The 24,703-nt window shown below is 36.3% G+C and overlaps 1 protein-coding gene and 2 long non-coding RNA genes across 3 annotated transcripts in view; 2 read left to right on the forward strand and 1 right to left on the reverse strand.

Annotated features, from left to right (window-relative positions):
- LOC127843629 (beta-catenin-like protein 1) overlaps positions 1 to 24,703 on the forward strand; it is a 61,484-nt gene that overhangs the window by 20,939 nt on the left and 15,842 nt on the right. Inside the window, exons 5-9 of the mRNA XM_052373326.1 lie at positions 10,286 to 10,383; positions 21,264 to 21,357; positions 21,730 to 21,821; positions 23,712 to 23,784; positions 24,303 to 24,361. Coding sequence (XP_052229286.1) covers positions 10,286 to 10,383; positions 21,264 to 21,357; positions 21,730 to 21,821; positions 23,712 to 23,784; positions 24,303 to 24,361 — 416 coding nt within the window. The remainder of the gene's footprint in view (positions 1 to 10,285; positions 10,384 to 21,263; positions 21,358 to 21,729; positions 21,822 to 23,711; positions 23,785 to 24,302; positions 24,362 to 24,703) is intronic.
- LOC127843649 (uncharacterized) lies at positions 861 to 2,392 on the forward strand. Its single transcript, XR_008032262.1, has 2 exons — positions 861 to 922; positions 1,128 to 2,392. It is a non-coding gene; the product is annotated as an uncharacterized LOC127843649 (long non-coding RNA).
- Positions 5,224 to 9,795, reverse strand: LOC127843641 (uncharacterized). The gene is made up of 2 exons (XR_008032253.1): positions 9,576 to 9,795; positions 5,224 to 6,584 (listed from the first exon to the last, which is right to left on the reverse strand). It is a non-coding gene; the product is annotated as an uncharacterized LOC127843641 (long non-coding RNA).

Here is a 24,703-nt window from a genome sequence, read left to right on the forward strand (position 1 = left end):
AAATCCTGTAACTGTTAGATGTATTTTTCTTTGCGAGTAGACTGCATTCCAATTTTCAAACACTTCATCACTTGTTCTGTGACATTCAGTTCATACATTTGCAAAAAAAAGAGAGTTTTATTTGTATCTAAAACCTATGCTCAATCGTAGAATGACACGCTCTTTTCATTAATCGATACTAATTATATGATGTCCGTCGTAAATTCGATAGTTATTTGTTCTCGCTGAGCATCGTTATTTCTTTTAATTGTCGGCCATCTTGGATCACGTTAACAACATGTGTACAACGAACGTAAACTCGTATATGTCCGACTCCTTTCGCGAACCAATGGTTAAGTATGATGTCGTTCGGCCATTTTCACGGAACACCGCCGATCGCGATGCTGGTTATAGACGCTTGCATTACTGTCTATTCTGGGGCGTATGAAATTCCGGGTGCTGGATGTTTCGGTAAATGACCAGTTCGGTAAATTGATTTATAGAGTAAAAGTCGTGGATGTTTCGGTAAATTGATTTTATATAGGAGGTATACCTACAACGAGGTGTTAATGACACCTATTATCGGCTTACAATAACATTGGGGGCATTTATTTGCAAACTGTGGATTACTTTTGAGTTGAGTAATTAATGCCATGCCTAAGGTAAAGAATTTAGTTAATTTTACGATTTAAATAACGCAATACTGTTGTTTGGTTTTTAAATTGGTGCTTTTATTTAATTAACAAAATTATAACATAATAGTAAAAATAAGAAATAATGATTTATGGCGGAATAAATGTAAGCTCTGCAATTACGTTTAATGCTATTTTAAAAAGTTTTTTATGATTAAAGAATAAAGGTTTCATGTTGAATTTTATATTATTTATATGTTTTATTATTTCTTTCTGGTCGCGCCAGTTCCTTCACCTGAAACAAATATAACGTAAGTTATCTATAATTATAAATTATATTGTTCAAAATAAAATACACTTCAAAGTAAAAGTAGATTTAATAAAATAAGTTATAAGACAATATCCATATTATAAGCTAGATAAGATTATAAGTTAGATTTTGCAAAATAAATTACACTTCAATAATAAAATATCCAAACAATCGTACCTTCTTAGCTATTTTCATCTTTTTTGTAGCACCAGGATCTTGTGGATGAACGTGTCCTGCTACACCCGATGTGAACATGTCGCGGTACTGTTTCACGGATGCCGGACATTTTACTGTCTTGTTTCGCACCGAGCATCGCCAGAATTGTCTCTCTCCGGACGTTACCTAAAATGATAAAACAAATCATGTGTAATATTTATTTCAGTGAATTCAACATGCGTGTAACGAATTATCATGCAAAATCACAGAATTTTATATTATTATAAACACGTTCATGTGAGCTGCATTTATCAGACATCTTATGTATTATCAATGTATGTAATTCATTTTAATGAAACGTAAAATACATACCCCCTTCGTGTAAGAATATCCATCCGAACTGATCAGTTTCGCCGCACCTCGCTTAGTCCCGGACTCCACAATCTCATACGTAATTACGGCGTCGTCGGCGGGGATTTCGTCGTTCAGCTCAAGGTCATCAGGTAAAGACGTGTCTACCACTGGTGTTGGTCGTTCGTACTCTTGGGCTAGGTCGAATGACACATCTGGTATGGTAGTGTTACCCCCATGTCTTAGATCTTCTTGTGCAAGATTTCTGAGTGGCGATACCGGGATTTCAAGTGGTGGTGGTGGTTCGTCGACGTTCCTGCAACCATTACAGAACCACTCTATCTGTACCTCACCACTGCGCAGTTGCATGTACTGCTGATGGGTAATTTCTAAAAATAAAAAATAAATAAAGCAAAGTTATAACATAATATGATTTTTATATTTACAACCATTATCTGTTAATTTACGTTAATTAAGGCATTACTTATGATCAGTTTTAAATCACGACATTACAGGCGACAACACAATTCACAATTTTAATGTATCTATATTATCACTAAGAAATTACTAAGACTTACCGGTGTGTCTACGGTGACTCCATCTTCCACATGAATCACATGCAATAGCGTGCGCACGAGAAGTGACCTCAATATTGCAGTAAATACATGGATGTTCAGCCATGATTGTATGATACAGTAAAAGAAATCATCTGCCTATATACATACTTTAACATTTGAGCAACAACACTTACCATAATTACTCGATAACCCGCGAAAATTTTCTCTTCATCCTCTCATTGATTTCTTATTTGACAATGACCATGATAATTTTATAATTACCTAATTACATAATAATGTTATTTTTACCACAAATAAACATCCTTTGATGTCACCACCAGTATTTTTTGGTAAACATGATTAAAGAAGGAAAACGTTTGTTTATTTCACAGTTTGAAAGTTACTGGTCGTGTATGTAAAAACTCGGCCACCAGTGTTAAAGCATGTTCACGATCTAAACATAAATATCTAGATTATTTTAAGAATAATACCTTATGTGCAGAACTGTTTGTAGGAAAAAAAAGCGAGAAATTTATTTACATACGAAACAAACATATTTGATCTTATTATTTTAAACCACCGAAAATTAACCATTACATAAACATGAGGTAGTTTGCCAACATAATGAATATGTTGCCCAGCTCTTGCCACGTGGAGGCCACCTCTTGTAAGAGCCACATTATTATATTTTTTTAACTGCTTTAATTAAGGTATTTATCAACTAAATTTTTAAAAACATATATAAAATACAAAACGATCATGACCTTAATATATAATTTACCTCCATCGATTAGAAATTTAATAGGTTGCAAGCCTGGATAATTAATAATAACACTTTGCAAACATCGTACATTTAAACAGATAATTTAATTAGTACCAAACAACTCAATTAATGTACATCAAAATTAATCCACAGTTTGCAAATAAATGCCCCTAATGTTATTGTAAGCCGATAATAGGTGTCATTAACACCTCGTTGTAGGTATACCTCCTATATAAAATCAATTTACCGAAACATCCACGACTTTTACTCTATAAATCAATTTACCGAACTGGTCATTTACCGAAACATCCATAACCCTGAAATTCCAACCATCGGAGCGACCTAGATCGGTCAGGGGCGATAATAATAGACAGGGATATAAATACGCGCATGAATAAATATTGCTTTCGGCTCTTTTGTCATCGTCGAAAAAAAACGAAAATAAAAAAATAAGTTTTCAGAAATCGCAATAAAATTTTTTGGGTCGGGGGGTAAAAAGTGGGTCGGTCGGTAAAGGGCAAACAAACTCAATTTTAATTTAGGCCTTACATGTTGGGTCCATTGCGCTGTAGTTATTACTTCTGTTTGTCCTGTTGGTTCGATTGCTCTGTAGATCCCACTTCTGTTTGTCCTGGGTGGTTTGTCCATGGATTGGAGTGAATAGATTGGATAATTTACTAAATGCAAGGACTGACATTTGAACAGTTTAATAGGCATGGCTTCACTTGTAAACTTAAAACTAACTTTCACATTAAGGACTTATTCACTTAAGCCTCTCTTTCATTATGTGTTGTGGGAATAACCAGAATTTGAGTGTGGAATAATCTTTAAAAGTCTTATTTCAGATTTATTAAACATTACAGGTTCTTAACAATATTAACATTTACATGTTTGATCATATCATGGTAAAAAAACCACACTTTTATGCGGGTTGTGTTTGAAGACTTTACAAAGGGGGCCCAAGCTTTCAAATATATAAAAAAAAGTCATTTGAAATCCAAATTTTATGATAACTTTCATGTGATTTAAGTGTTAGGGTCAATGAAATCAAATCATGCCCCTTGATTTCCTTACATGTGCATAGTGAACACTTAAAAGATATTCTTCTTTAAAACAGCAAGGCCCACCTGTTTGGTAGAATTGTGTTATGGTATGCCACAGGGGTAAAATCTGGCCTTACCCCAGGGGTTACCAGTTTTGCATTGATTTATGTAGGGAAAACCTTTGAAAAGTCTTTGTCTGAAAGTCAAATGCTTTTATATATTGTATGCAGTGTCATCTTGAGCAGGGACCTATACAAACAAAGGGATTAGCAACCTCGCGATATCCCGTTACAGCACGCAAAATAAACCGGTGCGCGAGATCAGGGACCTATACTTTAATCTCGATCGATTGGTCCCGGTGTAGCGATAATAAACCGGTGCGCGAGATTTGATAATCTCGATCGATTGGTCCCTGTGTAGCGATAATGCGGCTACACGATATCGATTGCGAGGGATTTCGCTTATTTAACGCGTTACGTTTTTTCGGATTCAAATTATATTATGTTAAATAAACTAGTACCTATTCGTTTAATTGTTGCGTTGTTGATCTCAAAATCAATCATTAATTAGTCTTATTATTACGCAGTATGTCAAATGGGCACCCAATTATCGGACTCTTTGATGAATATTAATTGCCGGTTGTTTCGCCAGGGTTAAATTGCCGTTGTTTATCGCACGTATGTGCATGTAAAAAGACCGGTCTTTTAATAGAATTAAAATGTTACCATGTTTTGTTTAAAATAGCAACATTATCAAGACATGTTAAGTGCAAACAACTCAAAATGTATAATTGTTCTTTTAACCTCCGACGCAGCAAATTTTCGAATGTCATTTTGAAATTTATTTGGACTCCCTTAAGTCATAGTGAACGTTGGAATTCATGGAATTTACTGAAAATGTCTTCTAAACATAAAAATTTCCTTTCATGGGATGACGACATAGATTTAGATTTGGTATAAGGTTATTATACTGATGATGAGGCAAACAATAAATCGCAAGCAAGCACGAAAGAGCTGTGCTATATTTGTCCTGTTTGTGGTGCGGAGTATAAAAGTGTATCAGGATTTCGAGGTCATGTCATAAAAAAACATTAACAGAATTTACGAGGTAATAAATATTGGATGCATTTTTTTAGTTCTGCATTTTGCGTACAAACCAAACAAAAAACAAGAAAGGTTTTCGTGTTTTAGTAGTTCTATATATATATATATATATATATATATATATATATATATATATATATACTCATGTTTTATTCGTTTTATTATCATATATATCTCGAACAATCAATATATAAAACAACATTAATAAATCAAATCCTCGCACATGCAAGTAAGATATCCAAAACAGTGGACACATGATACGGTGTAATTATGATGAGACAATTGAATCAGGCATTTACAGTTACTACTAAATAGTGTGTACAAAGGAGTTTAGTGTTTTATTCCTTTAATTATTTTCAAAGAAATGAATATAAAACGTGTTGTAGAATGGTTTTAACAAAATTATGGACAAAGATTTAAATGCAGTTAATAGAACATAAAAGTTTATTCTGACTTAAGCATGTTAAGCTAATCGTCATTTACATTACATTTACAATAACAGCATGCTTTTGAAGTAAATACAAATCATGCATCACTTCGAAAAAGTTCCTATTACAATATAAGGAATAAACATGTTTTCGTGAGAATGTTAATATTGTTAATACATAGTGACCTGTCTGTACCAAAGTTCATAAGTGAAAAATATAATTATTAAATGACTTTTTTTAAACAAGAATTACATACATTAATATAAAATTAGGACACATATAAGAAAAAAATATGATCCCTGCATATAACTGCATAAAGTATATACTTGCATTGTTTTTTCATTCGTAATTTTTTTTTAGAAATATAGAATTGAGTAATACTGACAATGTAAAAGCTGTATGATATACCTCTACCTATGCTACACTTAATTGTAGTTAAGTATAAGTAAAATCCCTGTGTTGACAACCTATACTAAAGCAAAACTATAGTTTATGTATAGCGATATGGTTCCTTAGAGTATATAAAGTACAATCATTTTATTTAGAGAGAAATCTATAAGTAAAATTAATAACTCCATCTATATAAACTAGTTAATTTCATTTATCTATATCCCTACATCGACTATCTATGCGAAAAAAAAATAATTGAAAATTCCACCTCAGGATTTCCTATGCAGACATCAAATTTTAACAGTCTTTCCTATAACACCAGAACATAAGCAACGCGATTGATATGTTGTGGCAGTCCAGTCCATATTTGGTGAGATCTCGGAATGCATTTCCGATGCACATAGACAGAGCACGTAAAATCACTCTTAATTTCAACCGATAACTTGATTGCTGTCAGACTGTCATTTGCGTACAACTGTAACATTTGAATTGATTGCTCTAATTCCTTTACAACGAACTGAGATGAAAAATTTTGCAGTTTAAGTTCCACAGCAAAGTCTGAGAAGGTTGTCGTCTCCACCTCCATTTCTAGAAGCCCTGAACTACATTCCATCACATCAGCTTCAGGCTTATCATTGTTTGTCTCCTGGAAGGAGTCAAGCTCATATGTGGAGTCTTCATCAATAGCATAACTATGATCACTTGTGAACTGCACATTTTCACTTTCTGACTGGGTAGAAGAATCTGTTGTAGCTTTAATGTTCACCAGGGGTTCACTGGCAACATGGTTTTCTTCCTTTGGCTGTTCAGATGTTATGTAGTGGTACTTGCGTTTCACCGTAAGGGATCCTCTTTTGCGTTTTCTAGGCATTCTAAAAGCATAAAACAAAACATATTCTAAAAATCAGTTAATAAAATGTTTACACAGTCACCATCATTTATTGAAAACATGGCTTGCCACCATAGGAAGACTAATAGACTATGCCACCTTTTTCCACATTTTTCGAAACGTTAACGCAAAACCTAAACGCAAAGTGTGACGGAATTTCAGACGACCAGACAGATGGACATAAAAATGTACTTAGTTGTATCAACATATTAATAAAATTAATTGAAATATTTATGTAAGAATTCCGATTTTTTGCATTAATTGAATAACAATTATCTACACATTTCAGAAATTCTTAATAGAAGCATTAACAACGTGAAAAACAAACTATTGAAAATATCTCAGAATAAATGTTTTCTCCAATGATAAAGAAATATGACCTTTGCAATTTTTCTATTTTTTTTTTCTAGAATAATAGTTATTAAATTTATATTTAAAAAAAATGGTCAAACATTCTGTGAATGAGAACGATTATATGTCTCGTGTTTTGAGAAAACTTGGCATAATGCATGTGCGTAAAGTGTCGTCCCAGATTAGCCTGTGCAGTCCGCACAGGCTAATAAGGACGACACTTTCCACTTTTATGACATTTTTTGTTGAAATGAAATCTCTTCTTAGCAAATATCATTGAAAATTCCACCTCAGGATTTCCTATGCAGACATCAATTTTTTTTTTCAAAAAATGCATTTAAAATATGCACCATACATTTCATTGAAATGTAACATTGGTACAAACACAAACAATAATAGAGCTTGTATTGATCAATCCCTAAGAAAAAGCGGAGACAAATGTTAATCTCAATTGTTTTTTTTAAATAATTGATTAAGGACTAATATTGTATCATCATTGAGCTTATACAAATCAAGAACTTTGCAAATAATGCAAATTAAATGTACACCACACAATGCACTGAAGTGTACAATTTGCTAATCCTTAGCATGCTGGGAAATTTGTCGTCTGCTAAAGTGTTGTCTGCTGAATTTCTAAAATTAGCATTTTCTTAGATTTTTTTCACAGAATACTTTCAGAATAGCAAACAGTTTGAATCCTGATGAGACGCCACGTTCTGTGGCGTCTCATCTGGGTCCAAACAGTTTGCAAAGGCCTTTAAAGTTTGATTCCAGCGCTGAAAGGGTTACGATACCAACATGAATAATATAGGGCTAGTATTTACAGAGCCTTGGCCCTTACGCAAAAAGCAATGACATATGTATACAAAACTGAAAGCGGTCTAACAATTAAAAAATGACTAAAGTTATACATGTGTATTGTCCTTTAGCTTATACAAAGTTATGAGTTAGTAAATAATGCAAATTAAATGTGAAACACACAATGCATTGAAGTGTCACATATCTAAAGATACCAACATGATTATCATAGGTCAATTATTGACCGAGCCTTTTGAAAAGAGCATTGACATACACATTCAAAACCGAGACTGGTTAAAAAAAAAATGACTAAAATTGTATAATCTCTGAGCTAATACAAAATTATGCCTTTGCAATTCATGTAAATAAAATGTGCACCACACAGTTTATTGAAGTGTAACATTTGCAAAAATACCAACATGATCAAAATAGTGCTACTATTGATGGAGTCTATTGAAAAAAGCCTCAACATATGTTGATAACACGTTTAACTAAAAAAATTGAAAAATAACTGAAATTATATCATCTTGGAGCTAATACAAAATTATGCCTTTGCAAATAATACAAATAAAATTAGCATCACACAATGCGTTGAAATGTAATGTTTGTAAAGATACCCATAAGATTAATATAGGGCTAGTATTGACTGAGCCTTTCGAAAAGAGCCACGACATATGTTGATCAAACTGATAGTGATAACAAAATAAAAAAAATGACTAAAATGGTATTATCTTAGAGCTAACACAAAATTATGCCTTTGCAAATAATGCAAATTAAATTTGCACCACACAATGCATTGAAATGCAACGTTTGTAAAGACACCAACATGATATATATAGGGCTAGTATTGACTGAGCCTTTCAAAAAAGAGCCACAACATATGTTGATGAAACTGATAGTGGTAAAAAAATAAAAAAATGACTAAAATTGTATTGCTTTTGTGCTAATTCAAAATCATGAATTTGCAAATAATACAAATAAAATTAGCATCACTCAATACGTTGAAATGTAATGTTTGTAAAGATACCAGTAAGATTAATATAGGGCTAGTATTGACTGAGCCTTTCGAAAAGAGCCACGACATATGTTGATCAAACTGATAGTGATTACAAAATAAAAAATGACTAAAGTTGTATAATCTTTGAGCTAATACAAAATTATGCCTCTGCAAATAATACAAATAAAATTAGCATCACTCAATGCGTTGAAATGTAATGTTTGTAAAGATACCCATAAGATTAATATAGGGCTAGTATTGACTGAGCCTTTCAAAAATAGCCACGGCATATGTTGATGAAACTGAAAGTGGTAAAATATAAAAAAATGACTAAAATTGTATTGCCTTTGTGCTCATTCAAAATCATGAATTTGTAAATAATACAAATAAAATTAGCATCACTCAATGCGTTAAAATGTAATGTTTGTAAAGATACCCATAAGATTAATATAGGGCTAGTATTGACTGAGCCTTTCAAAAAGAGCCACGACATATGTTGATGAAACTGATAGTGGTAAAAATTAAAAAATGACTTAAATTGTATTGCCTTTGTGCTCATTTAAAATCATGAATTTGCTAACAATACAAATAAAATTAGCATCACACAATGCGTTGAAATGTAACGTTTGTAAGAATACAAAAAACAATAGTATAGAGCTTTATTTGACCAAGCCTTTTGAAAAAAGCCACGACACACGTTTCTCGAATTATGGAAGTGTAAACAATGATACGCATGATTTGGTGAAAATACCCACCGTTGTTTTATAAGTAAATACAAAGCATAGTCGAAAACAAATGAAACAATAAGATGTATCAAACTCAACAAACCTTTGCAATGAATACTTCTGTGTTGGCAACACTTGGTTAATTTGTACTCTTATTATTTCTCGATTGCTTTGTCACGGTCTCGCTTTGTCAAAATGGCGGCTGTTAAAATTTGCCTCGAAGCGCGAAGTCTCGTTGGGTCGCAAGTCTCGTTCCCTTTTGCGTAACAACGCGATAGCTTGTTCTTCGGTTCAGTGAGTGTCTCATCCCTTTGTTTGTATAGGTCCCTGTCTTGAGGCCCTTTACAAAGCCTGTTCAAAATATGCCCCTGTGGTCAAAAGTGGTCTTGCCCATGGGTCAAGAGTTTTATATTGACTTATGTAGGAATACCTGTACATGATCATCATGTCTGAAACCTCTTAGCCCATGGCTTTCACGGTATGAGGCACCTAGATGTCTTCTAAAAAGTTTGTTCAGGTTGCCGTGTTGTCTAACACTAGGGATGTCACGGGTTTGATCCCCACTGTGGGAGCGTTCTTTAGATCTCCCCCAGAGACACCAAGCACAGGTTCTAGTCCCAGGAAATGGACTCGAGAGCGTTTACAAATAAGCCTTAAGCTTTCTATGCAATCAAGCTAAAATAAACAGGTTTAAAGAAGTTTTTTTTAAATTATGCCCGAATGGTTGAAAGTGGCCTCACTCATCTAGTCAACAGTTGAACATGGTCTTTCTCTTGAATTTTTCATAATCACAGTTTTTACATTCATTTTCAGACATCTCCATAGCAGCAGTGGATCTTATGCAAGAGCTTACAGATGTTGACACACTGAACGAAAGTGAGGAAGGAGCAACAGCCCTTATTGGAGCACTGGTGAGACCAATAGTGTATAGGATTGGTTATTGTTATCAATCTATACTTGAGCCCTGCTGTGGGGAAACAGGGTTTAATGCATTTTTGTTAAGTGTCGTCCCAGACTATCATTGACAAGACTTACAGCCTCAATTGTGTTTAATGCATGTGTGTTAAGTGTCATCCCAGACTATCATTGACAAGACTTACGGCCTCAATTGTGTTTAATGCATGTGTGTTAAGTGTCATCCCAGACTATCATTGACAACACTTACGGCCTCAATTGTGTTTAATGCATGTGTGTTAAGTGTCTTCCCAGACTATCATTGACAAGACTTACAGCCTCAATTGTGTTTAATGCATGTGTGTTAAGTGTCATCCCAGACTATCATTGACAAGACTTACAGCCTCAATTGTGTTTAATGCATGTGTGTTAAGTGTCATCCCAGACTATCATTGACAAGACTTACGGCCTCAATTGTGTTTAATGCATGTGTGTTAAGTGTCATCCCAGACTATCATTGACAACACTTACGGCCTCAATTGTGTTTAATGCATGTGTGTTAAGTGTCATCCCAGACTATCATTGACAAGACTTACGGCCTCAATTGTGTTTAATGCATGTGTGTTAAGTGTCATCCCAGACTATCATTGACAAGACTTACGGCCTCAATTGTGTTTAATGCATGTGTGTTAAGTGTCTTCCCAGACTATCATTGACAAGACTTACGGCCTCAATTGTGTTTAATGCATGTGTGTTACCGGTAAGTGTCGTCCCAGACTATCATTGACAAGACTTACGGCCTCAATTGTGTTTAATGCATGTGTGTTAAGTGTCTTCCCAGACTATCATTGACAAGACTTACAGCCTCAATTGTGTTTAATGCATGTGTGTTAAGTGTCATCCCAGACTATCATTGACAAGACTTACAGCCTCAATTGTGTTTAATGCATGTGTGTTAAGTGTCATCCCAGACTATCATTGACAAGACTTACGGCCTCAATTGTGTTTAATGCATGTGTGTTAAGTGTCATCCCAGACTATCATTGACAACACTTACGGCCTCAATTGTGTTTAATGCATGTGTGTTAAGTGTCGTCCCAGACTATCATTGACAAGACTTACAGCCTCAATTGTGTTTAATGCATGTGTGTTAAGTGTCATCCCAGACTATCATTGACAAGACTTACGGCCTCAATTGTGTTTAATGCATGTGTGTTAAGTGTCATCCCAGACTATCATTGACAAGACTTACAGCCTCAATTGTGTTTAATGCATGTGTGTTAAGTGTCTTCCCAGACTATCATTGACAAGACTTACGGCCTCAATTGTGTTTAATGCATGTGTGTTAAGTGTCATCCCAGACTATCATTGACAAGACTTACAGCCTCAATTGTGTTTAATGCATGTGTGTTAAGTGTCTTCCCAGACTATCATTGACAAGACTTACGGCCTCAATTGTGTTTAATGCATGTGTGTTAAGTGTCATCCCAGACTATCATTGACAAGACTTACAGCCTCAATTGTGTTTAATGCATGTGTGTTAAGTGTCTTCCCAGACTATCATTGACAAGACTTACGGCCTCAATTGTGTTTAATGCATGTGTGTTAAGTGTCTTCCCAGACTATCATTGACAACACTTACGGCCTCAATTGTGTTTAATGCATGTGTGTTAAGTGTCTTCCCAGACTATCATTGACAAGACTTACAGCCTCAATTGTGTTTAATGCATGTGTGTTAAGTGTCATCCCAGACTATCATTGACAAGACTTACGGCCTCAATTGTGTTTAATGCATGTGTGTTAAGTGTCTTCCCAGACTATCATTGACAAGACTTACGGCCTCAATTGTGTTTAATGCATGTGTGTTAAGTGTCATCCCAGACTATCATTGACAACACTTACGGCCTCAATTGTGTTTAATGCATGTGTGTTAAGTGTCATCCCAGACTATCATTGACAACACTTACGGCCTCAATTGTGTTTAATGCATGTGTGTTAAGTGTCATCCCAGACTATCATTGACAAGACTTACGGCCTCAATTGTGTTTAATGCATGTGTGTTAAGTGTCTTCCCAGACTATCATTGACAAGACTTACGGCCTCAATTGTGTTTAATGCATGTGTGTTAAGTGTCATCCCAGACTATCATTGACAAGACTTACGGCCTCAATTGTGTTTAATGCATGTGTGTTAAGTGTCATCCCAGACTATCATTGACAAGACTTACGGCCTCAATTGTGTTTAATGCATGTGTGTTAAGTGTCATCCCAGACTATCATTGACAACACTTACGGCCTCAATTGTGTTTAATGCATGTGTGTTAAGTGTCTTCCCAGACTATCATTGACAAGACTTACGGCCTCAATTGTGTTTAATGCATGTGTGTTAAGTGTCATCCCAGACTATCATTGACAAGACTTACGGCCTCAATTGTGTTTAATGCATGTGTGTTAAGTGTCATCCCAGACTATCATTGACAAGACTTACGGCCTCAATTGTGTTTAATGCATGTGTGTTAAGTGTCATCCCAGACTATCATTGACAAGACTTACAGCCTCAATTGTGTTTAATGCATGTGTGTTAAGTGTCATCCCAGACTATCATTGACAAGACTTACGGCCTCAATTGTGTTTAATGCATGTGTGTTAAGTGTCTTCCCAGACTATCATTGACAACACTTACGGCCTCAATTGTGTTTAATGCATGTGTGTTAAGTGTCATCCCAGACTATCATTGACAAGACTTACAGCCTCAATTGTGTTTAATGCATGTGTGTTAAGTGTCGTCCCAGACTATCATTGACAAGACTTACGGCCTCAATTGTGTTTAATGCATGTGTGTTAAGTGTCTTCCCAGACTATCATTGACAAGACTTACAGCCTCAATTGTGTTTAATGCATGTGTGTTAAGTGTCGTCCCAGACTATCATTGACAAGACTTACGGCCTCAATTGTGTTTAATGCATGTGTGTTAAGTGTCATCCCAGACTATCATTGACAAGACTTACAGCCTCAATTGTGTTTAATGCATGTGTGTTAAGTGTCATCCCAGACTATCATTGACAAGACTTACGGCCTCAATTGTGTTTAATGCATGTGTGTTAAGTGTCATCCCAGACTATCATTGACAAGACTTACAGCCTCAATTGTGTTTAATGCATGTGTGTTAAGTGTCATCCCAGACTATCATTGACAAGACTTACGGCCTCAATTGTGTTTAATGCATGTGTGTTAAGTGTCTTCCCAGACTATCATTGACAAGACTTACAGCCTCAATTGTGTTTAATGCATGTGTGTTAAGTGTCATCCCAGACTATCATTGACAACACTTACGGCCTCAATTGTGTTTAATGCATGTGTGTTAAGTGTCATCCCAGACTATCATTGACAAGACTTACGGCCTCAATTGTGTTTAATGCATGTGTGTTAAGTGTCTTCCCAGACTATCATTGACAAGACTTACGGCCTCAATTGTGTTTAATGCATGTGTGTTAAGTGTCATCCCAGACTATCATTGACAAGACTTACGGCCTCAATTGTGTTTAATGCATGTGTGTTAAGTGTCTTCCAAGACTATCATTGACAACACTTACGGCCTCAATTGTGTTTAATGCATGTGTGTTAAGTGTCTTCCCAGACTATCATTGACAAGACTTACGGCCTCAATTGTGTTTAATGCATGTGTGTTAAGTGTCATCCCAGACTATCATTGACAACACTTACGGCCTCAATTGTGTTTAATGCATGTGTGTTAAGTGTCATCCCAGACTATCATTGACAAGACTTACAGCCTCAATTGTGTTTAATGCATGTGTGTTAAGTGTCATCCCAGACTATCATTGACAAGACTTACAGCCTCAATTGTGTTTAATGCATGTGTGTTAAGTGTCTTCCCAGACTATCATTGACAACACTTACAGCCTCAATTGTGTTTAATGCATGTGTGTTAAGTGTCTTCCCAGACTATCATTGACAAGACTTACGGCCTCAATTGTGTTTAATGCATGTGTGTTAAGTGTCATCCCAGACTATCATTGACAACACTTACGGCCTCAATTGTGTTTAATGCATGTGTGTTAAGTGTCATCCCAGACTATCATTGACAAGACTTACGGCCTCAATTGTGTTTAATGCATGTGTGTTAAGTGTCATCCCAGACTATCATTGACAAGACTTACAGCCTCAATTGTGTTTAATGCATGTGTGTTAAGTGTCATCCCAGACTATCATTGACAAGACTTACGGCCTCAATTGTGTTTAATGCATGTGTGTTAAGTGTCTTCCCAGACTATCATTGACAACACTTACGGCCTCAATTGTGTTTAATGCATGTGTGTTAAGTGTCATCCCAGACTATCATTGACAAGACTTACAGCCTCAATTGTGTTTAATGCATGTGTGTTAAGTGTCATCCCAGACTATCATTGACAAGACTTACAGCCTCAATTGTGTTTAATGCATGTGTGTTAAGTGTCTTCCCAGACTATCATTGACAACACTTACAGCCTCAATTGTGTTTAATGCATGTGTGTTAAGTGTCATCCCAGACTATCATTGACAAGACTTACAGCCTCAATTGTGTTTAATGCATGTGTGTTAAGTGTCTTCCCAGACTATCATTGACAAGACTTACGGCCTCAATTGTGTTTAATGCATGTGTGTTAAGTGTCATCCCAGACTATCATTGACAACACTTACAGCCTCAATTGTGTTTAATGCATGTGTGTTAAGTGTCTTCCCAGACTATCATTGACAACACTTAAGGCCTCAATTGTGTTTAATGCATGTGTGTTAAGTGTCATCCCAGACTATCATTGACAACACTTACAGCCTCAATTGTGTTTAATGCATGTGTGTTAAGTGTCTTCCCAGACTATCATTGACAAGACTTACGGCCTCAATTGTGTTTAATGCATGTGTGTTAAGTGTCATCCCAGACTATCATTGACAAGACTTACGGCCTCAATTGTGTTTAATGCATGTGTGTTAAGTGTCTTCCCAGACTATCATTGACAACACTTACGGCCTCAATTGTGTTTAATGCATGTGTGTTAAGTGTCTTCCCAGACTATCATTGACAACACTTACGGCCTCAATTGTGTTTAATGCATGTGTGTTAAGTGTCTTCCCAGACTATCATTGACAACACTTACAGCCTCAATTGTGTTTAATGCATGTGTGTTAAGTGTCGTCCCAGACTATCATTGACAAGACTTACAGCCTCAATTGTGTTTAATGCATGTGTGTTAAGTGTCATCCCAGACTATCATTGACAAGACTTACGGCCTCAATTGTGTTTAATGCATGTGTGTTAAGTGTCTTCCCAGACTATCATTGACAAGACTTACGGCCTCAATTGTGTTTAATGCATGTGTGTTAAGTGTCATCCCAGACTATCATTGACAAGACTTACGGCCTCAATTGTGTTTAATGCATGTGTGTTAAGTGTCATCCCAGACTATCATTGACAAGACTTACGGCCTCAATTGTGTTTAATGCATGTGTGTTAAGTGTCATCCCAGACTATCATTGACAAGACTTACGGCCTCAATTGTGTTTAATGCATGTGTGTTAAGTGTCATCCCAGACTATCATTGACAAGACTTACGGCCTCAATTGTGTTTGATGCATGTGTGTTAAGTGTCATCCCAGACTATCATTGACAAGACTTACGGCCTCAATTGTGTTTAATGCATGTGTGTTAAGTGTCATCCCAGACTATCATTGACAACACTTACGGCCTCAATTGTGTTTAATGCATGTGTGTTAAGTGTCATCCCAGACTATCATTGACAAGACTTACGGCCTCAATTGTGTTTAATGCATGTGTGTTAAGTGTCATCCCAGACTATCATTGACAAGACTTACGGCCTCAATTGTGTTTAATGCATGTGTGTTAAGTGTCATCCCAGACTATCATTGACAAGACTTACGGCCTCAATTGTGTTTAATGCATGTGTGTTAAGTGTCATCCCAGACTATCATTGACAACACTTAAGGCCTCAATTGTGTTTAATGCATGTGTGTTAAGTGTCATCCCAGACTATCATTGACAAGACTTACGGCCTCAATTGTGTTTAATGCATGTGTGTTAAGTGTCATCCCAGACTATCATTGACAAGACTTACGGCCTCAATTGTGTTTAATGCATGTGTGTTAAGTGTCATCCCAGACTATCATTGACAACACTTAAGGCCTCAATTGTGTTTAATGCATGTGTGTTAAGTGTCATCCCAGACTATCATTGACAAGACTTACGGCCTCAATTGTGTTTAATGCATGTGTGTTAAGTGTCTTCCCAGACTATCATTGACAACACTTACGGCCTCAATTGTGTTTAATGCATGTGTGTTAAGTGTCATCCCAGACTATCATTGACAAGACTTACAGCCTCAATTGTGTTTAATGCATGTGTGTTAAGTGTCGTCCCAGACTATCATTGACAAGACTTACGGCCTCAATTGTGTTTAATGCATGTGTGTTAAGTGTCTTCCCAGACTATCATTGACAAGACTTACAGCCTCAATTGTGTTTAATGCATGTGTGTTAAGTGTCGTCCCAGACTATCATTGACAAGACTTACGGCCTCAATTGTGTTTAATGCATGTGTGTTAAGTGTCATCCCAGACTATCATTGACAAGACTTACAGCCTCAATTGTGTTTAATGCATGTGTGTTAAGTGTCATCCCAGACTATCATTGACAAGACTTACGGCCTCAATTGTGTTTAATGCATGTGTGTTAAGTGTCATCCCAGACTATCATTGACAAGACTTACAGCCTCAATTGTGTTTAATGCATGTGTGTTAAGTGTCATCCCAGACTATCATTGACAAGACTTACGGCCTCAATTGTGTTTAATGCATGTGTGTTAAGTGTCTTCCCAGACTATCATTGACAAGACTTACAGCCTCAATTGTGTTTAATGCATGTGTGTTAAGTGTCATCCCAGACTATCATTGACAACACTTACGGCCTCAATTGTGTTTAATGCATGTGTGTTAAGTGTCATCCCAGACTATCATTGACAAGACTTACGGCCTCAATTGTGTTTAATGCATGTGTGTTAAGTGTCTTCCCAGACTATCATTGACAAGACTTACGGCCTCAATTGTGTTTAATGCATGTGTGTTAAGTGTCATCCCAGACTATCATTGACAAGACTTACGGCCTCAATTGTGTTTAATGCATGTGTGTTAAGTGTCTTCCAAGACTATCATTGACAACACTTACGGCCTCAATTGTGTTTAATGCATGTGTGTTAAGTGTCTTCCCAGACTATCATTGACAAGACTTACGGCCTCAATTGTGTTTAATGCATGTGTGTTAAGTGTCATCCCAGACTATCATTGACAACACTTACGGCCTCAATTGTGTTTAATGCATGTGTGTTAAGTGTCATCCCAGACTATCATTGACAAGACTTACAGCCTCAATTGTGTTTAATGCATGTGTGTTAAGTGTCATCCCAGACTATCATTGACAAGACTTACAGCCTCAATTGTGTTTAATGCATGTGTGTTAAGTGTCTTCCCAGACTATCATTGACAACACTTACAGCCTCAATTGTGTTTAATGCATGTGTGTTAAGTGTCTTCCCAGACTATCATTGACAAGACTTACGGCCTCAATTGTGTTTAATGCATGTGTGTTAAGTGTCATCCCAGACTATCATTGACAACACTTACGGCCTCAATTGTGTTTAATGCATGTGTGTTAAGTGTCATCCCAGACTATCATTGACAAGACTTACGGCCTCAATTGTGTTTAATGCATGTGTGTTAAGTGTCATCCCAGACTATCATTGACAAGACTTACAGCCTCAATTGTGTTTAATGCATGTGTGTTAAGTGTCATCCCAGACTATCATTGACAAGACTTACGGCCTCAATTGTGTTTAATGCATGTGTGTTAAGTGTCTTCCCAGACTATCATTGACAACACTTACGGCCTCAATTGTGTTTAATGCATGTGTGTTAAGTGTCATCCCAGACTATCATTGACAAGACTTACAGCCTCAATTGTGTTTAATGCATGTGTGTTAAGTGTCATCCCAGACTATCATTGACAAGACTTACAGCCTCAATTGTGTTTAATGCATGTGTGTTAAGTGTCTTCCCAGACTATCATTGACAACACTTACAGCCTCAATTGTGTTTAATGCATGTGTGTTAAGTGTCATCCCAGACTATCATTGACAAGACTTACAGCCTCAATTGTGTTTAATGCATGTGTGTTAAGTGTCTTCCCAGACTATCATTGACAAGACTTACGGCCTCAATTGTGTTTAATGCATGTGTGTTAAGTGTCATCCCAGACTATCATTGACAACACTTACAGCCTCAATTGTGTTTAATGCATGTGTGTTAAGTGTCTTCCCAGACTATCATTGACAACACTTAAGGCCTCAATTGTGTTTAATGCATGTGTGTTAAGTGTCATCCCAGACTATCATTGACAACACTTACAGCCTCAATTGTGTTTAATGCATGTGTGTTAAGTGTCTTCCCAGACTATCATTGACAAGACTTACGGCCTCAATTGTGTTTAATGCATGTGTGTTAAGTGTCATCCCAGACTATCATTGACAAGACTTACGGCCTCAATTGTGTTTAATGCATGTGTGTTAAGTGTCTTCCCAGACTATCATTGACAACACTTACGGCCTCAATTGTGTTTAATGCATGTGTGTTAAGTGTCTTCCCAGACTATCATTGACAACACTTACGGCCTCAATTGTGTTTAATGCATGTGTGTTAAGTGTCTTCCCAGACTATCATTGACAACACTTACAGCCTCAATTGTGTTTAATGCATGTGTGTTAAGTGTCGTCCCAGACTATCATTGACAAGACTTACAGCCTCAATTGTGTTTAATGCATGTGTGTTAAGTGTCATCCCAGACTATCATTGACAAGACTTACGGCCTCAATTGTGTTTAATGCATGTGTGTTAAGTGTCTTCCCAGACTATCATTGACAAGACTTACGGCCTCAATTGTGTTTAATGCATGTGTGTTAAGTGTCATCCCAGACTATCATTGACAAGACTTACGGCCTCAATTGTGTTTAATGCATGTGTGTTAAGTGTCATCCCAGACTATCATTGACAAGACTTACGGCCTCAATTGTGTTTAATGCATGTGTGTTAAGTGTCATCCCAGACTATCATTGACAAGACTTACGGCCTCAATTGTGTTTAATGCATGTGTGTTAAGTGTCATCCCAGACTATCATTGACAAGACTTACGGCCTCAATTGTGTTTGATGCATGTGTGTTAAGTGTCATCCCAGACTATCATTGACAAGACTTACGGCCTCAATTGTGTTTAATGCATGTGTGTTAAGTGTCATCCCAGACTATCATTGACAACACTTACGGCCTCAATTGTGTTTAATGCATGTGTGTTAAGTGTCATCCCAGACTATCATTGACAAGACTTACGGCCTCAATTGTGTTTAATGCATGTGTGTTAAGTGTCATCCCAGACTATCATTGACAAGACTTACGGCCTCAATTGTGTTTAATGCATGTGTGTTAAGTGTCATCCCAGACTATCATTGACAAGACTTACGGCCTCAATTGTGTTTAATGCATGTGTGTTAAGTGTCATCCCAGACTATCATTGACAACACTTAAGGCCTCAATTGTGTTTAATGCATGTGTGTTAAGTGTCATCCCAGACTATCATTGACAAGACTTACGGCCTCAATTGTGTTTAATGCATGTGTGTTAAGTGTCTTCCCAGACTATCATTGACAAGACTTACGGCCTCAATTGTGTTTAATGCATGTGTGTTAAGTGTCATCCCAGACTATCATTGACAACACTTACGGCCTCAACAGGGTTTAATGCATGTGTGTTAAGTGTCATCCCAGACTATCATTGACAACACTTACGGCCTCAATTTTGTTTAATGCATGTGTGTTAAGTGTCTTCCCAGACTATCATTGACAAGACTTACGGCCTCAACAGGGTTTAATGCATGTGTGTTAAGTGTCTTCCCAGACTATCATTGACAACACTTACGGCCTCAATTGTGTTTAATGCATGTGTGTTAAGTGTCATCCCAGACTATCATTGACAACACTTACGGCCTCAATTGTGTTTAATGCATGTGTGTTAAGTGTCTTCCCAGACTATCATTGACAAGACTTACAGCCTCAATTGTGTTTAATGCATGTGTTTTAAGTGTCATCCCAGACTATCATTGACAAGACTTACGGCCTCAATTGTGTTTAATGCATGTGTGTTAAGTGTCATCCCAGACTATCATTGACAACACTTACGGCCTCAATTGTGTTTAATGCATGTGTGTTAAGTGTCTTCCCAGACTATCATTGACAAGACTTACGGCCTCAATTGTGTTTAATGCATGTGTGTTAAGTGTCATCCCAGACTATCATTGACAAGACTTACGGCCTCAATTGTGTTTAATGCATGTGTGTTAAGCGTCATCCCAGACTATCATTGACAACATTTACGGCCTAAATTGTGTTTAATGCATGTGTTTTAAGTGTCATCCCAGACTATCATTGACAACACTTACGGCCTAAATTGTGTTTCCATAAGAAGGGACTTCCTTTAAACAAAAAAATTACCCTTAATGCAGAAAGTGTCATCCCTGATGTGCCTGGTTATCCAAGAGCTAAGCTCTCATGCAGGAAAAATAATGTGATAATGTTGCTTGCTTGTTAAATGACCCAGTAGCATATTTAAATAGCAGTTATGAAAGTTAGTTACCAAAGATAGAAATTTGTTAATTTTGAAATGGCTTGCTGGTTTTTTAGTGTCATAATGGAGGCATCTAACCTTTTCTCGGTTTAAGTAATAACCGAGGATATGGGGCTTGCTTGAATAAATTGCTGACATCAATAAATGACATTCTATTTTCCACAGTTAGAGGGGCAAGTGGTTGCACTGTTAGTACAGAATCTTGAGAGACTCGATGAAAACGTGAAGGAAGAGTCAGACGGAGTTCATAACACTTTAGGTAGGAGAATAGTGTTAAGAACTTGTACATGCTCATACTACCTGAACTTGTACATGCTCATACTACCTGAACTTGTACATGCTCATACTACCTGAACTTGTACATGCTCATACTACCTGAACTTGTACATGCTCATACTACCTGAGACAATAGTTATTCAAGAGCTAGAAGCCATGACCAGGTAAAAGCTATGATTTGTTAAATTTTAGATCTACCATGATTTTTTAAGTGTGTTGAATCATTCATGCTCAAATTTTGTGAGCTGATTAATTATTTGTTGCCATAATGGTGCCCTAAGCCTTGCTGATATTTTATACGTTGATTGCTTTATCATAACCATATTTGTGCACTATGCCTTGCCTTTTCATGCAGGTATAATAGAGAACATGGCTGAGTTCCGCCCAGAGATGTGTACAGATGCTGCCCAGCAGGGGCTTCTGCAGTGGCTTCTAAAGCGAATAAAGGTATGTGTTACCATTGAGACCATAGTGATAGAAACTGAGAATATGGGTATATGCTCTCATGGACTGATGGAGAATAATGGTATGTGATATCATGGAGAATAATGGTATGTGTTACCATGGAGACCATAGTGATAGATGATAGAAACTTTGAGTATGGATATATGCTCTCATGGACTGATGGAGAATAATGGTATGTGTTAGCATGGAGAATAAGGGGTATGTGTTAGCATGGAGAATAAGGGTATCTGTTACCATGGAACATAACGGTATGTGATAGCATGGAGAATTAGGGTATATGTTACCATGGCGACCATAGTGATAGAATTGTGTAATATGGATATGTGCTCTCATGGAGACTAAGGGTATGTGTTAGCATGGAGAATAAGGGTATGTGTTGCCATGGAGACCATAGTGATAGAAACTTGGCATATGGATATATGCTTTCATGGACTGATGGAGAATAATGGTATGTGTAAGCATAGAGAATAAGGGTATGTGAGAATAAGGGTATGTGCTCTCATGGAGACTTATGGGATTTGTAATCATGGAGAATAAGGTTATGGTCTTTCAAGGAGACTAAGGGTATGTGTAAGCATGGAGAATAAGTTTTTGTGGTAGAATGGAGAATATATGGGCATGTGTTAGCATGAAGAATGAAGGTATGCATTAGCATGGAGACCATATTGGTAGAATCTTGGAATAAGGGTATGTGCTCTCATGTAGAATAATGGTATTTGTTAGCATAGATAATAACGGTATGTGATAGCATGGAGAATAAGGGTATCTGTTTCCATGGAGACCATAGTGATATAATTTAAGAATATGAATATGTGTTTTCATTGAGACTAAGGGTATGTGTTAGCATGGAGAATGAGGGTATGTGCTCTCATGGAGAATAATGGTATGCACTCTCATGGAAACTAAGGGTCTGTGTTGGCATGGAGAATAAGGGTATCTGTTAGCATGGAGAATAAGGGTATGTGTTAGCATGGAGAATAATGTTATGTGGTAGAAAGGAAAATAAGGTGCTAGAGTTGAGACCAAAGTTGTAGAATCTTTGACAATACTGTTTGAGGGTTGCTGTGGGAAAAACAGGGCTTTATGCTTGTGCATAAAGTGTCCTCTGCACAGGCTTATCACGGATGACACTTTCCACCTTAACCGAATTTTGGCTGAAAAGAGATATTTTTTTAGAAGAAAAATACAAAAAAAGCTACAAGTATTGTCTCTGGTTAGCCTGTACTTTTTTTTAAGGATTACAATACTTGATAATTAAAATAGAGATTTTCATGTTTTCCTACGTTTTTAAGCATTTTAATGTTATACAAATATTTGCAGATAGTTTCATATTATCAAGATTTAATAAGACAACATGTAAAAACAGGACAGTGTCAAGTCAATGTCTTAATTGTCTTTATTGAAGTATTAAAAGCAAGCCCATAACTTTGACCCCTAATCCTGCTGTTACCAGTGATTCAATCCAATGATGCACCTTTTCTGTAATTTATAAAGTTTTAGTCTAAAGTTAACATGTGCTTTTTAACCTCTGCAGATAGGTTTTCAAGTTTAATCATGTATTTGGGATCATTATGTAAGTTGAATGACAGACATTGTCAGGGGTGTGATTTTTCCTCTTTTCAGCTGATTTCCTCCCTTCCAATGTTGAACTTATTTTACAAATAGTTGTAAACTTTGCTGGATCTATATACAAACAAAGAGTTTAGATGAACCTTGTAAGGGGGTAGGGCATTTGCCTCCCCTGAGGTGGTTCTTAAATCACACCCCTGATTGTGCATTATTCTTTTATAGCTGAAAAATAGTCAAACATGGTGTATTTTGACAGCTCTAGTTAATAATTAAATTGACTCTCATCAATATATTTGTTTTCAGGCTAAGATGCCATTTGATGGTAATAAACTGTATGCAACTGAAATTCTGGCAATACTATTACAAAACAGTGATGGTAAGTGAACATGATTTTTGATATTATGTTATGATGATTTTTAAATAGAATTAAATCACCCATAGAAAGCATACACTTTTGAAAGGAACTTGCTTGTTATGGAAGTTAGCAAGACATTTAACTAAAATAATATTAAAGTTTGTGTGCAACAACCTATGTCTCTGTAACTACTACAGGTTTAACTTAAAACTTCACACGTCTGTGTGGTCTTTATGTGTGGTCACTGACAAAGGCCAGTAACTGTGACATGCAAAGTTTTCATTTAAAAAAAACATGTGATTTCTTAACTTTTGAAAGGATTTGCTGCTTTGCTATACCAAGAAAATTTAACTAAATCTTTTAAAAGTGTCGAACCCCTTAAGGTATTTTCTTCCCCTGAGACGAGAACAAAATCACATCCCGGCATTTAATTGCAGGCAAAATCATGGGTTTAAGGTTTCATGTACACATAATTGTTAGTCCTTAAGTCTTATTTATGTTAGTCAACCAATCTACAATCAACAATGACTTTGTTTCAGACAACAGACAGATTCTGGGGGATATAGATGGAATAGATGTGATTCTACAACAGCTTGCTGTAAGTAGGAACCTTGCTAGTGGTGGAGTTTATCAAACAGCAAACAATTGTATTTAGTTGTGTGGTCAGTCTGTTTGTTTACTTTGAAGTTAATTCAGCGGGCATGTACTATAGGCTCCAATCTGGGTGTATTAAGTTCCTATGTCAATGTTAGCACTTACGGCTCTGTGAATTTAATTGAAATTATAGTCCATTTTTGCCTTCAGAATGAACAAAAATATTGACAATTATGGGGAATAAATATGTAAGGGTCATAATTTTATATATATAATTGAAATTATATTAAATCCTCACTTATCTAATTTTATTTATCTCATATATTTTGAAACTAGATGAAAGGAA

This window comes from Dreissena polymorpha, chromosome 9 (assembly GCF_020536995.1).
Source record: "Dreissena polymorpha isolate Duluth1 chromosome 9, UMN_Dpol_1.0, whole genome shotgun sequence".
NCBI classification, from domain to species: domain Eukaryota; kingdom Metazoa; phylum Mollusca; class Bivalvia; order Myida; family Dreissenidae; genus Dreissena; species Dreissena polymorpha.